A 15253-nucleotide genomic window follows, 5' to 3' on the forward strand; every position below is an offset into this window, starting at 1 on the left:
AAGTAGTGCTCCCTCGCCAAAATGTTCACCACATGTGCTGAAGTCAAGAGAGGTCTTCAGTGAATCCTATTTTATGTTAGTCAGACAGCTTTTAAAACCAATCCAGAATCACAATATTGAATTTCATTTTATTGGCACTTTTGTTGAAAATAACAAAATAGAAGAGAAATATTGCAAACATAAATCTGTAACACTGACATTAAAAAAATCATAAAAGTGGTCCAACATCATATAAAAAGTGACAGCTCTACTGTTTCTAGCCTTTTTGGATCACAGATATTTTGTATTTTATACCCTGTAAATACTTCTACAAAGACGCTTGACTGAGAATAAAACAATATTATTATATATTGTGGTACAGTTTACATACAAAAATCAGATGTTCAAGTGACTAACAAAGCAGGAATCACAATCATTCAATTCTTTAAAAATATAAAATCATAACTACAAAATATAGTGCTGTTAAAAAACAAAAAACAAAGACAGAAAAACAAGCTTTTAACCAATCTGCTGAACAAATGCAGGAAACCGGTCATGCCACACAGAACCAGCATGCATTAGAGGAACTGGGCTTTATTCCAGTACAGTCTCGTATTTGCACAGCATATTCTTCAGCAAGTTCTTAGTCAGGTCAAGACAAAATGAGGTGTTCAGTACCTCCCGAACTCAAACAAACACGTTTGGACAGTACAAGTAAAATACAGCACAATGCCAATGAATTTAAAATCAAGATCTATCTATCCTTTAAAAGCAAGGCTTGTATTCATCAGGCATAACGTGTTGACAGGCATCCACCATCCTGGTGCTTTGGTAAGATAGAAACAAACAGTTTGTTCGGCTAGAATTTTTTTTAAAGAGTACATTCCCTTGTTTTTTTCCCCAAACCCTGTATTTTTCCCTAGAGGAAATACCTGGTAAATTCTCACAGGCAAAGTACACAAGTATTTTCCATTTGAGCCCAGTGAAGATCCGAAATGTAAAAAAACAGCATTCATTCTAAGTAAACATAATCTATTGTATTCATTTGTTTAAAAAACATTTCATTGAATAGGCCTCTTAAAATGAGACCGTAATTAAAATGTTCAACATAGGGATCTTTCAAAATTCTGTAGTATAATGCAAGAAGTCTTAAAAACACTAAAGATGTATAGAAAAGGCCTAATCTTCTTCAATACTCTTCTCAGGTATGTGAAATCTGGCAATAGGAATACTTCTCCACAACCTCTTGAAGGGTATAACATTTATCAGCAAAGATTCCTGGGAACACTGGAGAGCAAGGTTGATGTGAAAGTTGGTGTTCAGGCTACAGAGGCAACTTTGTCACAGTTGCTGGTGTACTGAATGTCGAACCTGTCGATATCAGCCTTCTTTTTGTCCCACCGGGGCAGAGCACAGAGAAAGAGTGTGACCCCACCCAGGAGCACAGAGCCTCCACTGAAGTAAAAGGCCAGGTCATAGGACTGTGTCCAGTCAAAAAAACACCCTTGAACAGGAAAAAGTGAAAAAAAGAAAAGAAAATTGAATTAGAAACAAAATATCTCGACAAAGCATGAGTCCGCTAAAGACTAGCTAAAGGCAAACATCTTGAGTTCAACATTCTCACTCACACATTAAGATGACAATCTGTAAAATGTTTTGACATATGGCAGAGTGAATCTCTGTAAAAGCATGAATATGAACCTGTACCATCTCTAAACTAAAAACTAAATCAGGACCACACACACTCCGCAATGATGTTGACCAAAGGTGTCAGAAGTGGGATCTTTCTTACCAACAACAGGGGGCCCGAGCACGATCCCGAATCCACCGAAGAACATGAGGATCCCATGGGCTTGGGTCAGTTTGTCCAGCCCCACAATCTTGGTGGTGATGTATGATGTTAGAGACCAGTTCCCAGAGAAGAAGCCCACCACAGCTGAGAGGATCTGCAGACCTGCATAGCTCTTGGAGATAGGGATGAGGAGAAGGGCCGCCCCAGTCCCCAGCAGGGTGAAAGCGTACAGGAACAGACTGTTGATCCACCTCACGTCTGCTAGTATGCCCAGGGTCAGCTTGCCCATGCCAGCAGTGACTGCTACAATGGAGACCAGGGGGATGATGCTGACCTCGTCGATGAGGCCCTCACTCATGGCCACGTCCTCCATGAAGAGGACTGGAGGGAAGGCTCCCAGGCTAAACAGGAAGATGGCGATGCAGAGGGCCATGAAGTTTCTGTCTTGCAGGAAGTCAGCTGTGGAGTGCATGTACTTTGAGTAGGCCTGACGCTTCTCCTTGATCATTTTCACAATGGCTGAACCTGCCATGAAGCCCCCTTTTTTGCTAGTTGTGGTGATGGTGATGTCTTTGGCGTCAATAATGATCAGGAGATCCTTGACCGTCAAGGTTCTCTCGCCGGTGCCTGGTGTAGTCTTGAAGTCGTCAGCAGGCGGGTTCTCAAAGAGCTGCTCCTCTGTGCGCTCCAGAGCAGCCTTTTGTTTGAGGTAGTAGGCAGGCATGTTCAGAGGCCTCATGAAGCCAGCACAGGCCATGAGGTTGAGGGCCAAGGCCCCGATGATCAGCAGGCAGCCATCCAGATCAAAGAGAAGAATCAGTTCATTCTGAGCTGTGGCATAGAGGAACCCTCCCACACTTGTGCCTAAATGAAAGAAAGGAATGATTTAGTGTTGGCATTCCAGAATAATCCATTAGAAATACATTTATATTAATTCAATAAAAGCTTTGCTTAGTGGCACATCTTTGCCTAAAGCTACCCTCCCTGTTCTCCATTGATACTGCTGGATATTCCCTAAGGCAATTTCACTTCAGATGTGAACGTGTGTTCCTCAAAGGGACAAAAACAGAATGCCCCAGAACAGCATTGTATTACCAGTGTTCTCCTTGTCACCAGTCCACTTCCCTAACCACAAGGCTGCACTGTTTTTAGACTAGAATGTTTACCTTGGCATTCCAAGACTTCCATCTTCTGAAACAAGAAAGAACTGAGCATGGAGACTTGCTGTGAACCCAGTAAGCGCAGAGGGGGGCTGAGGTACCTGTGGTGACTATGCCGAGGGCGAGGCCACGTCTCTTGTCAAAGTACTGACAGGTGATGGTCAATGTGGCAGCATAGACAAGACCGCAGCCAAGACCTGCGGACAACAAAAACAGCAGAGGTAATTTTATTAGCACATTGTAGAGGAGCATTTAGATACAGTACCTTAACCACAATGAATAATATATTTAACGTTCTGAACAAAGCCTTGCACAGTAAACTGTGTACCTTAAAATGTAAAACTCTGACTAAGGCCATCTTGGTCATGTACTGTAATAAATTCACCATGTTGAAAATCTGTTGCTCTCTGATAATGTCATTACATATTATTCACAACACAAAGAATTTTTGTCTAGTGTAAAATCACCTCAAGAGACTCTGGTAATTTGATCCACAAAGGATGATGAGGGTGGGGGTGGGGACTGAGCCTTACGGTCTGAAAATAGACACCTTTCTTCAAATATGCATGGCCTCGCTCTCAGGTCAATGCCACAGGCAGTGTTGACAGTGGCAGTCTATTGGGCTCTATCCCATCAGCATGGAACAGTTGTCACTGGGTGTTAGATAAGGGGCTGTAATGGGGCCGTCAAACTATTTGGGGTGCACCAGAGGCATCTGGGAATCTGACTCTGCCTTGTTTTATATCTCTGAATACATCCTACATATACCCTCATTCAACACCAGAGGAGGCTGGTGGGAGGAACTATATTAGGGCAGGCTCATTGTAATGGCTGGAATGGGATTAATGGAACAGTAGCAAACAAATCAAACATATGGAAACCACTCAGTTCCATGTATGCCATTCCAGACATTACAATGAGCCCGTCCTCCCCCACCAGCCCCCTCTGTTCTACACATACCTTCAGTGCATGTGTGCTTGAGCATAGGCATGAACCTATTCACTTACAGCTCCAACTTAATTCTTCTTTATGTGTCAATTCTTATCTTTGAGGAAGTTGTCTTATCTATCAGTGAAAGACTGGTTATTGTGTAATATTTACATGTAATGGTGAGTTAAAAACAGTTCACTCCTATGGAACACAGTTTGGGTCTTTGCATGTCAAAAAAACATACATGTCAAATAACACTATTTGACATGTCAAATAACACAGTTCTACTGTAGAATGTTGTGCTGGACCGCAACTTCTGGGGTAGCTAGCTAGATTTAGCTTGGTACCTAGCTAGCATCAATACAATCAGCCTGAAAATAATGAACAGTAGAAACTGCAGTCATTTGTCATTATTCTTAGCAATGATTTAGGAATCCTTGTGAGTATTAGCTAGGTAGCCACTTGTTGTTCGCCTATTGAAATTGAACTTCAGTTCATGAAAAGAAATAGCTAGCCAGCTACTAAACCCTGTTGCCCAAAGCTAAAGTTATTAGCAGCCAGCTAGCTTCATGAGGCTCGACCGGACCGGGTTGTGAAGCTAGCCACAATAAGGATTAGGCACAATAGTGGAATTTGCCTTCAAAATAAAAATATCATGCCATATTTAGACTAGATCATGGTAAACAAGGTTGGAATGTGAAGCAATGAAATGGGGTATCAGTCTACTCAGTGACACCCACAGAACACAACTGTTTAGAGTTTATGTAATTATTAGCATTGTAGCTCTTATCACGGGACTGTGAATGTGTGAAATCACCTCCAGTCAGCCTATTGTATGTATTGACATTCATATTGCACTGTACAGCTTTACCTAAGGATTGGGGAACAATGAAACGGGGTATCAGTCTACTCAATACCCAAGATATTTTTTCACAACGTCCTCCTTAGAATTATCATACACCAAAACATCCACGCAGAATTGTTTTTCCTCTGGAATAGTGTTCAATACACATAGGTTGACAATAAATGTGCCGCAATTCACAGTTGTTTCAGTCCCACAATAAGAGCTACGACGCTAATGTTCTCTGGGTGTCACTGAGTAGACTGACACCCCATGTCATTGATCCACAATCCATAGTTAAGCGTGTAAAATGAAATAAGTATGCACCCAATGCAATTCTAAAATCTAGTACATCCATTATGATTTCAACATATTTTTGTCAAATTAACAAATGATTATCTTTTGTTGATTTTATACAACATTCCAACCTCGTTTAGCATGATCTATTCATTTATGGCAAAATTATTCTATTTGTATTCATCTGAGTCACTGTCGATGACATACTTTTATTTTGAAGGCAAACCACTTGTGGCTAATTCTTATTGTGGCTTGCTTCACAACCCAACCCAGTCTGGTTGAGCCTCATGAAGCTAGCTGGCTGCTTATAACTTTAGCTTTTGGCAACAGGGTTTAGTAGCTGGCTAGCTATTTATTTTCATGAACTGAAGTTCAATTTTAATAGGCAAACAACAAGTGCCTACCTAGCTATATCTAATAGTGGGCCATACAAACCGCAGATCTGCTTCAGCAGTACAAGATCACCATAAGGTTCTCACTTACCGACGACGATCCCGTAAGAGAAGATGAGGAACTGGACGTTAGGGGCGAAGGCACTGAGCATCAGGCCCCCTGCCACCATGACCCCACTGAAGATGGTCACAGGGCGCGCCCCAAAGTTATCCACACAGGCACTGCAGACCGGACCTGGGGAAGAACACAGGACAGAGAGGAAGTGTGAATTAATTGTGTGTGTGTGTGTGTGTGTGGAAGAGTTGAGTGTACGTTGCTGAATAAGCGCAGAGACTTAGGGAGGAGCAAAAATGTGATGACACAAACAAAGACATAAGATGGAATTAATATGGTGCTTTCAGGACCCATGTGGTGTAAGCAAGATGAAGTTCCTAAACAATAATAAACTAACCAAAAGGAAAGTGATGCCAGTAAAGGTGAACTGTACATGTGGCAGGAAAACATGATGTACTGTATCAACACTAACCTTGTGACATGGTCCCCTTTTCTGCCCCGATATTATTTTGACCTTACAATTGTCACTTTTTTATGGTTCCCTATTTAGGACAGAGTGTTCATCTGTGCTCTTTAGCCTCTGCCATAGGCGTGTGGTTGGCTAGGTTTGTGACTCCACTTGTTCTCCTCACATTTCCCCTGAAGCCTAAATGCAGCACTAGCTAGTTATTAGACACCTGAGCAGAGGTTACGGGTCAGCGAAAAGGACAGCGTTTGATGCTCATTCATCATCCTCACAGCATAACAAATTTAAAAGCACACAGAGTTACAGAAATATATCTATTTATGGCAAATGGGACCACTTCTATCCTGATTGATGGACCTTTTAGGGGGGACAGTAAAAAGGTCTGGCTGTGTATTTCAAACAAGGGAAATAGAGGTCTGGTTAGGACAAATTGGATCCTTCAGTGGACAGAAGTGAGGACTTGGGCCAAGCTTTGGAAGGTGTTATCATCTGCTGCCAATTTATTAAAGACTGCTATGTTTCCCTAGCATCATGCCAAGTCAAATACAGCCCAATCCGATTAGCTTCCAAAGCTATACACGGCACTGTTTGTATAGGTCCTTGTGTCTTATGCACATTAAAATTGACAACTTGATTCAGCAGAGCCAAACTATTTGTTGTGCGGAGACATATTGAATTCCTAGTCAGACCTTTGAAAACCCGAGGGTGTCCTATTGAACCCTCTCCCCCCCTCCTTTCCATTTCACCACCAATTAAAACAGCCCATGGTTTAAGGCTGCATAGCTCAGCTGTCAAGCCCCACACGTGTACTGGGAGCTATCAGTATAGTCATGACTTTTACCTGACCTCCTTGAAAAAGTGACAACATGAAGGGAGGCTTAGCCTGGCGGGGAACCAAGACCATAATATCCCATCTCTGATCATGTTTTGCCAAAATAATTCAAACCAACTTGAATCAGTGAATCTCTCCCTCCCTCCCCCCTAAGTGCTCCTCCTGCAGCTATGACCGGTTCCCTTCATCTACTTAGTACAAGTCAGACAAAGTCAGCACTGCACTTTCACATCTGTTGATATGTCCCAGGCAAAATATGTATTTTCCCGTCTCTGACCTCCAAACGAGATTACTTGGCAAGATAACTGGTCTGTGACTTTACCTATAATGCTACCATCGTTGTGTGTTTATAGTCAGTTAACTACCAGGAGAGTTGTTTATTGCCTTCAGTTGCTTTTTAATTATACAACAGATGTCAGACATGCATACCAGGTGAGACTAATTTCAAGACAATGTAGCTGCAACTGTAAAGTGCATTGATAAGTCAATTCAGGTCTAACTACTGACATGATGTTTAGCATATCAATTCAAAGCCACGCCAAGCAAATCAACATGGAAAGCTTGAAGAGATGTTCTGATGCTGAGTTGAATACATGCTACAATTAAAAATTAAAAAATATATAAAAAAATCAACTAACTAAAACACCATATCTATAAACTCATACAACGATGGTGGCATTATGGGTAAAGTCACAGAACAGTGAGCTCTGAAGGTATTCCCTGTCTTTGGATGAGAGCATTAGCCTATACCCATACAGTGTCTAAATAAATAAACTAAGGTGTTTGAAGAATACTAACTGGCTATGAGTCCCACTCCAGAGACCAGGGAGCCAACCCAGGCTGTCATGCCTTTCCCCTCCTGGAAGGCGTGGAGCCACTCCGGGTACAGGACGCCCACGGACTGGGGGGAGCCGTAGGCCAGGAACTGGGCCACGAAGCAGGACACAACAATGACCCATCCCCAACCTCCATCCAGCACATTCTTTGAGCTCGGAAGACTCATGCTGTCAACAGGGAGGGTTCCTGGGGGAAAAAAGGGGGAAAAAGTGTTAAAAGCACAGGTGGAATGGACAAGCAATGAAACATTGCAATTTACGAAATGCATGAGACTACAGACAAAATAAATCACAAGCAAGTTTGGAGACAAATGATAAATGTCTTAAGCTACTTTCTAAAGTCGTAGATAAATGCCAAATAAACACTCACGTCTTGATGTTGATGCTGCTCTTGTCTGGTCTACCAGGCAGGTCATCTGTTTAAAACAGAGTGCAACCTTCTCATCCTGCTCTGACCATGTTGTGCCATCACAAAGACTACACCTTGAAGGCGGGGAGTTTGGCATCTGGACTGCCTACCTTCTACTTGAACCTGCCTTTTGTCTACCTTCCCTCAGTTCTGGCACAAAACACTGAACTTTTAGAGGCCCACGCTTTCCAGTGCTAACACTAATAAGAAATAAAAATCACCATTCATATGAGCACTACTGCAGCATCCTCTCTTCTACCTATTAGTTTTTAAAAGCAAAAGTTGTACATCTATCAATTTGCGGGTAGGCTAAACACCATTATATTGAGGAACACCGTGCCATCTACACATAGACTATATACACAAATGTATGTGGACACCCCTTCAAATTAGTTGATTTGGCTATTTCAGCCACGCCTGTTGCTTACAGGTGTATAAAATCGAGTACACAGCCATGCAATCACCAAACATTGGAAATAGAATGGCCTTACTGAAGAGCTCAGTGACTTTCAACGTGGCACCATCATAGGATGCCACCTTTCCAACAAGTCAGTTCGTCAAATTTCTACCCTGCTAGAGCTGCCCCGGTCAACTGTAAGTGCTGGTATAGTGAAGTGGAAACGTCTAGAAGTAACAATGACTCAGTCGCGAAGTGGTAGGCCACACAAGCTCACAGAACGGGACAGCCTAGTGCTGAAGTGAATAGCATGTAAAAATTGTCTGTCCTTGGTTGCAACACTCACTACCAAGTTCCAAACAAGCCTCTGGATGCAACTGTAACGGATGTGAAACGGCTAGCTAGTTAGCGGTGGTGCGCGCTAAATAGCATTTCAATCGGTGACGTCACTTGCTCTGAGACCTTGAAGTAGTGGTTCCCCTTGCTCTGCAAGGGCCGCGGCTTTTGTGGAGCGATGGGTAACGATGCTTCGAGGGTGACTGTTGACGTGTGCAGAGCGTCCCTGGTTCGCGCCCAGGTCGGGGCGAGGGGACTGTCTATACTGTTACACAACATCAGCATGAGAACTGTTCGGGAGCTTCTTGAAATGGGATTCCTTGGCCAAGCAGCCGCACACAAGCCTAAGATCACCATGTGCAATGCCAAGTGTCGGCTGGAGTGGTGTAAAGCTCACCATCTGGCAGTCTGACCGACGAATCTGGCTTTTGGCAGATGCCAGGAAAACACCACATGCCCCAATGCATAGTGCCAACTGTAAAGTTTGGTGGAGGAGGAAAAATGGTCTGGGGCTGTTTTTCATGGTTCGGGCTAGGCCCCTTAGTTCCAGTGAAGGGAAATCTTAACCGACAGCATACAATGACATGCTAGACAATTATGTGCCTCCAACTTTGTGACAAAGTTTGGGGAAGGCCCTTTCCTGTTTCAGCATGACAATGCCCGCGTGCACAATGAGGAGCACACATAATGCATACAGAAATGGTTTATTGAGATCAGTGTGGAAGAACTTGACTGCACAGAGCCCTGACCTCAACTCCATCGAACACCTTTGGGATGAATTGGAATGCCGACTGCGAGCCAGGCATAATCACCCAACATCAATGCCCGACCTCTAATGCTCTTGTGGCTGAATGGAAGCAAGTCCTCACAGCAATTTTCCAACATTTAGTGGAATGCCTTCCCAGAAGAGTGGAGGCTGTTATTACAGCAAAGCGGGGACAAAGTCAATTTTAATGCCCATGATTTTGGAATGAGACGTTCGATGATCAGGTGTCCATATATACACATGTAGTGTAGCTACCTATTTTTCTTTATGAAACAATATGGGTTTTATCAGCATCTGCAACAAAGGAACTACACTGATATTCGTCACCCATTACACATAGCCAACAAAATATATAACGCTGTATATAGCCACAGGCCTGCTATGCTATAATGTTGTGATATAGTAGCCTATTGTTATTTTATTAACAAGAGGAAATACATGCGACTTACCTTACCTTAACATCAACAACAGCCACATGCACAACAACAGGCAACTGCAGGATAAGTGCGCGTTCGCCTACAGGGAGTTGCCATGAAGGATGGTCTCCCTATAATAACTATTTGTATAGAATCTAAATATATATATTTTTTAATTAACAGACATCACATGCAGATGCCGAGCTTCCGCAAGGCTATATCTGAGATGTGAGCAGACCCGGGTGCCAGAAGCTCTACGCGCATAGTATCCGTTTTATATGGTTTATTTGCCGGAGAACAAACCGGTTTAAAGCTGTTTTTGCTGGTCGGGCTTTATACGCCCGCTACCTACGTTGAGGAACTCTGCTGCCTCTTCATCATGCGCGACTGTGTGAAGCTATAAAGAACAATGCACACTGCTCCCCACTGCCACAGAGTACACACAACTGAGAAGCCCTATCAATTCATGATAAAACTGGTCATAGGTGGGGTGGGAACCAAACTTTTCTTCGACTGCATACAAATACTCGACTTGCCAATCAATTCCAAAATGTAGAATTAGTAATTGGCCTACCTGATGATCAGATAGCACTTCAAAGTATTTAAAGTCAAATCAGATTGAATGTGCGTTTCAAACAGTCTACTGTAAAATCACCGTCTTTGAATTTGTAATAACTAAATTGAGTAATTATTTGTTATCTCAATGAAAAATAGCTGTTTCTTTTCTCTTTACATGTAATTCACATTAAGACCACACGATTTCACCAAATTATTTTCCAAACACTTTCCCTGGCTGCTTCTTCTCTTAGTATCCATTAAAAAAAGTGTAACATATTTTCCAATGAATTTAGAGCTATAATTGTTTTTTAAATATACAAGTACGAAAGCCTAAAGATTTTTTTTATTTTATTTTTTTATTTTTTATTTCACCTTTATTTAACCAGGTAGGCTAGTTGAGAACAAGTTCTCATTTGCAACTGCGACCTGGCCAAGATAAAGCATAGCAGTGTGAACAGACAACAACACAGAGTTACATATGGAGTAAACAATTAACAAGTCAATAACACAGTAGAAAAAAAAGAGTCTATATACATTGTGTGCAAAAGGCATGAGGAGGTGGGCGAATAATTACAATTTTGCAGATTAACACTGGAGTGATAAATGATCAGATGGTCATGTACAGGTAGAGATATTGGTGTGCAACAGAGCAGAAAAGTAAATCAATATAAACAGTATGGGGAAGAGGTAGGTACAATTGGGTGGGCTATTTACCGATAGACTATGTACAGCTGCACCAATCGGTTAGCTGCTCAGATAGCAGATGTTTGAAGTTGGTGAGGGAGATAAAAGTCTCCAACTTCAGCGATTTTTGCAATTCGTTCCAGTCACAGGCAGCAGAGAACTGGAACGAAATGCGGCCAAATGAGGTGTTGGCTTTAGGGATGATCAGTGAGATACACCTGCTGGAGCGCGTGCTACGGGTGGGTGTTGCCATCGTGAGCAGTAAACTGAGATAAGGCGGAGCTTTACCTAGCATGGACTTGTAGATGACCTGGAGCCAGTGGGTCTGGCGATGAATATGTAGTGAGGGCCAGCCGACTAGAGCATACAGGTCGCAGTGGTGGGTGGTATAAGGTGCTTTAGTAACAAAACGGATGGCACTGTGATAAACTGCATCCAGTTTGCTGAGTAGAGTATTGGAAGCCATTTTGTAGATGACATCGCCGAAGTCGAGGATCGGTAGGATAGTCAGTTTTACTAGGGTAAGTTTGGCGGCGTGACTGAAGGAGGCTTTGTTGCGGAATAGAAAGCCGACTCTAGATTTGATTTTAGATTGGAGATGTTTGATATGAGTCTGGAAGGAGAGTTTACAGTCTAGCCAGACACCTAGGTACTTATAGATGTCCACATATTCTAGGTCGGAACCATCCAGGGTGGTGATGCTAGTCGGGTGTGCGGGTGCAGGCAGCGAACGGTTGAAAAGCATGCATTTGGTTTTACTAGCGTTTAAGAGCAGTTGGAGGCCACGGAAGGAGTGTTGTATGGCATTGAAGCTCGTTTGGAGGTTAGATAGCACAGTGTCCAAGGACGGGCCGGAAGTATACAGAATGGTGTCATCTGCGTAGAGGTGGATCAGTGAATCGTCCGCAGCAAGAGCAACATCATTGATATATACAGAGAAAAGAGTCGGCCCGAGAATTGAACCTTGTGGCACCCCCATAGAGACTGACAGAGGACCGGACAGCATGCCCTCCGATTTGACACACTGAACTCTGTCTGCAAAGTAGTTGGTGAACCAGGCAAGGCAGTCATCAGAAAAACCGAGGCTACTGAGTCTGCCGATAAGAATATGGTGATTGACAGAGTCGAAAGCCTTGGCAAGGTCGATGAAGACGGCTGCACAGTACTGTCTTTTATCGATGGCGGTTATGATATCATTTAGTACCTTGAGCGTGGCTGAGGTGCACCCGTGACCGGCTCGGAAACCAGATTGCACAGCGGAGAAGGTACGATGGGATTCGAGATGGTCAGTGACCTGTTTGTTGACTTGACTTTCGAAGACCTTAGATAGGCAGGGCAGGATGGATATAGGTCTGTAACAGTTTGGGTCCAGGGTGTCTCCCCCTTTGAAGAGGGGGATGACTGCGGCAGCTTTCCAATCCTTGGGGATCTCAGACGATATGAAAGAGAGGTTGAACAGGCTGGTAATAGGGGTTGCGACAATGGTGGCGGATAGTTTCAGAAATAGAGGGTCCAGATTGTCAAGACCAGCTGATTTGTACGGGTCCAGGTTTTGCAGCTCTTTCAGAACATCTGCTATCTGGATTTGGGTAAAGGAGAACCTGGAGAGGCTTGGGCGAGTAGCTGTGGGGGGGGCTGTTGGCCGAGGTTGGAGTAGCCAGGGGGAAGGCATGGCCAGCCGTTGAGAAATGCTTGTTGAAGTTTTCGATAATCATGGATTTATCGGTGGTGACCGTGTTACCAAGCCTCAGTGCAGTGGGCAGCTGGGAGGAGGTGCTCTTGTTCTCCATGGACTTCACAGTGTCCCAGAACTTTTTGGAGTTAGAGCTACAGGATGCAAATTTCTGCTTGAAGAAGCTGGCCTTTGCTTTCCTGACTGACTGCGTGTATTGGTTCCTGACTTCCCTGAACAGTTGCATATCGCGGGGACTATTCGATGCTATTGCAGTCCGCCACAGGATGTTTTTGTGCTGGTCGAGGGCAGTCAGGTCTGGAGTGAACCAAGGGCTATATCTGTCCTTAGTTCTGCATTTTTTGAACGGAGCATGCTTATCTAAAATGGTGAGGAAGTTACTTAATAATAATAATAATGCACTTGATTAGAGAGAAATTTAGATCATTTTCGAGAAAAGTAGTAATATGTTGGATAAGTGTTTTGGGGGCAAAACTGGCCCCTGGGGCCCCTTTATGGTTATAACCCCTTTATGGTTATGAATGTGTTTCTACCTGTCATTTAAAATGACTAGTCCAGTTAGCGCTAGTTTATGCTAACTTGCTAGTTGGCAACTTCACTAGCAGTAAATGCTAGCCAGTTAGCTAGTTACCATAAGCTGCTAGGAGTGATGGATGAACAATAACAAAAAAAGTGTAAACTGTAGTCATTTATTTCCCTTTCAATTTTTTTCCAAACGTTGCTTTTTTGTGACAGCAATTAAACATTGTTCTTAGTAGGGGCTAGTTTCCCCCTAGTACTCTAATCTAAACGAAAAGTACTGGGATCCTCTGGAGTTTAGTAAAGAGTTATTTTGCCGGTGATGCTTGGCGCGTGAAGTCTGAGCAATAATTGCCGGGAACATTGTTATATTCCATATGGTCCAGTCAGAACTGGTTATTTGATGGCAAAAAATAGCCTAACAATGATGGAGTTCTATTAACCTGAGCCGCAGTGCACCGGCCTATGGCCCTTGACATGAACGGGCAAAATAGTTAATGTTGTCAACAAGGCAGCATGGTGTATCATCCAAAATCTATTTCCCATAATATATATATGTTCAAACTAGTTTTCATTGGGACAGCAGATAAAGAGTCTCCATCCAAAACTGTTTGGGCAGAATCCTACTCATTAGGCTGCTTAATCTAGCCTGGCTCACGCCCGGGAGGCAGCCCGGTTCCAAAACGAATGCAATCACACAATGCCATGGCATTGTTCTTAAGAAATACAAATCTATTTCCCTGTGACCTGCTGCCAGTGGTGTAGTGGTGACTAGAGAAGTAGGTATACTCCAAATTTGCCCCCAAAATTCGAATGGCCCACCCTGCAAAGGAAGGGCGCCCTGTGTAAAAAATTCCATGAGAAACAGTGACATACACTCTTAATGACCTAAAATTATGAATCCCATACTGGTCTTTCACTGTCAGGCCAACCCAAGCTGCAAGTGGGCTAATAGTAGGCCTACTATTGAAACAGATAAATGAGACTGTCAACTGAGTTTGAAATTCACAGGTTTCAGATTTTCCCCCCAAAACATATTTTTTGGGGGGGGCTCTCAAATTCACACTTTTTTTAACAGAAAAACAACTAAATCATATGTTCTAAGTCCATGACAATGCTCAAACCACATCAGGAGACCACTTTTGAGGTCTGGGAAAAATCAAAGAGATTTTTGAGTGTAGTTACCCTTTAATTAAAGTGTGCAGGTATGTAGCACTGTTATTTGGTTAGCTGTGTGTCTGTTGCACATGATATGGAGTAGGCAAAGGAGATGGACACTGGATTAAAGCAAATAATCATGGTATCATTCTGACAGGTAGGCATAGGCTTTGTAGCTATTTAACATTTAGTAAGAAGGTTTTGGGGAAAGCCTTTCCATCTACCTATCATTAGCATTAATATATTTTTCCTATTCCTTAATTGTTTGACACCTTGAGATTTTATTCAATATTATTTCACATTTGGCTATAGGCTTCTTTATAAACGTGGAGGCAATTATTTTTATAAAGATTTACTCATATGCGTTCTCCTGTTCTATTGGTTTTCTTTCATTGTCTAGCAGCCAAAGGCATTATCCTAGTCATATTAGCAACCCATGATAATCAAATCCAATTTTATTTGTCACGTGTGCCGAACACAACCTGTGAAGACCTTACCTGGAAATGCTTACTTACAAGCCCGTAACCAGCAATGCAGTTTTAAGAAAATAGTGTTATGAAAATATTTACTAAGTAAACTAAAGTAAAAAATAAATAATGAAGTAGCACAATAAAAGAACAAAAATGACATTATATACATGGGGTACCGGTACCGAGTCAGTGTGCAGGGGTACAGGTGAGTCGAGGTAATTTGTACATGTAGGTAGGGGTAAAGTGACTATGCAAATATAATAAACA

At 42.7% G+C, this 15253-nt stretch overlaps 1 protein-coding gene across 5 annotated transcripts; it reads right to left on the reverse strand.

Moving 5' to 3' along the window:
* Positions 1-108: 108 nt before the first annotated feature.
* On the reverse strand, positions 109-10339 carry LOC112253099 (monocarboxylate transporter 9). 5 transcript variants are annotated; one of them, XM_024425026.2, is made up of 7 exons: positions 9943-10339; positions 7951-7996; positions 7543-7767; positions 5483-5626; positions 3033-3128; positions 1772-2635; positions 109-1483 (listed from the first exon to the last, which is right to left on the reverse strand). In XM_024425026.2, the coding sequence occupies exons 2-7, from the start codon at positions 7994-7996 to the stop codon at positions 1299-1301; spliced, it is 1560 nt and encodes a 519-aa protein (XP_024280794.1). In that variant the 5' UTR covers positions 9943-10339; the 3' UTR covers positions 109-1298. The 5 variants fall into 5 exon arrangements, with proteins under 5 accessions (XP_024280794.1, XP_024280793.1, XP_024280797.1 ...); XM_024425025.2 differs by having other exon boundaries at positions 9938-10339; XM_024425029.2 differs by lacking the exon at positions 7951-7996.
* Positions 10340-15253: the final 4914 nt, after the last annotated feature.

Source organism: Oncorhynchus tshawytscha, linkage group LG06 (genome assembly GCF_018296145.1).
Source record: "Oncorhynchus tshawytscha isolate Ot180627B linkage group LG06, Otsh_v2.0, whole genome shotgun sequence".
NCBI lineage: Eukaryota > Metazoa > Chordata > Actinopteri > Salmoniformes > Salmonidae > Oncorhynchus > Oncorhynchus tshawytscha.

What these genes read in the sequence shown, in the direction of transcription:
- LOC112253099 (XM_024425024.2), bottom strand. Translation starts at nt 8,086, where the DNA reads ATGCCAAACTCCCCGCCTTCAAGGTGTAGTCTTTGTGATGGCACAACA. An exon ending in CCTCGGCATAGTCACCACAG is followed by an intron (nt 2,636 to 3,032) that starts GTACCTCAGCCC and finishes TCTTTCATTTAG; the next exon opens with GCACAAGTGTGGGAGGGTTC. An exon ending in GCTCGGGCCCCCTGTTGTTG is followed by an intron (nt 1,484 to 1,771) that starts GTAAGAAAGATC and finishes TTCCTGTTCAAG; the next exon opens with GGTGTTTTTTTGACTGGACA.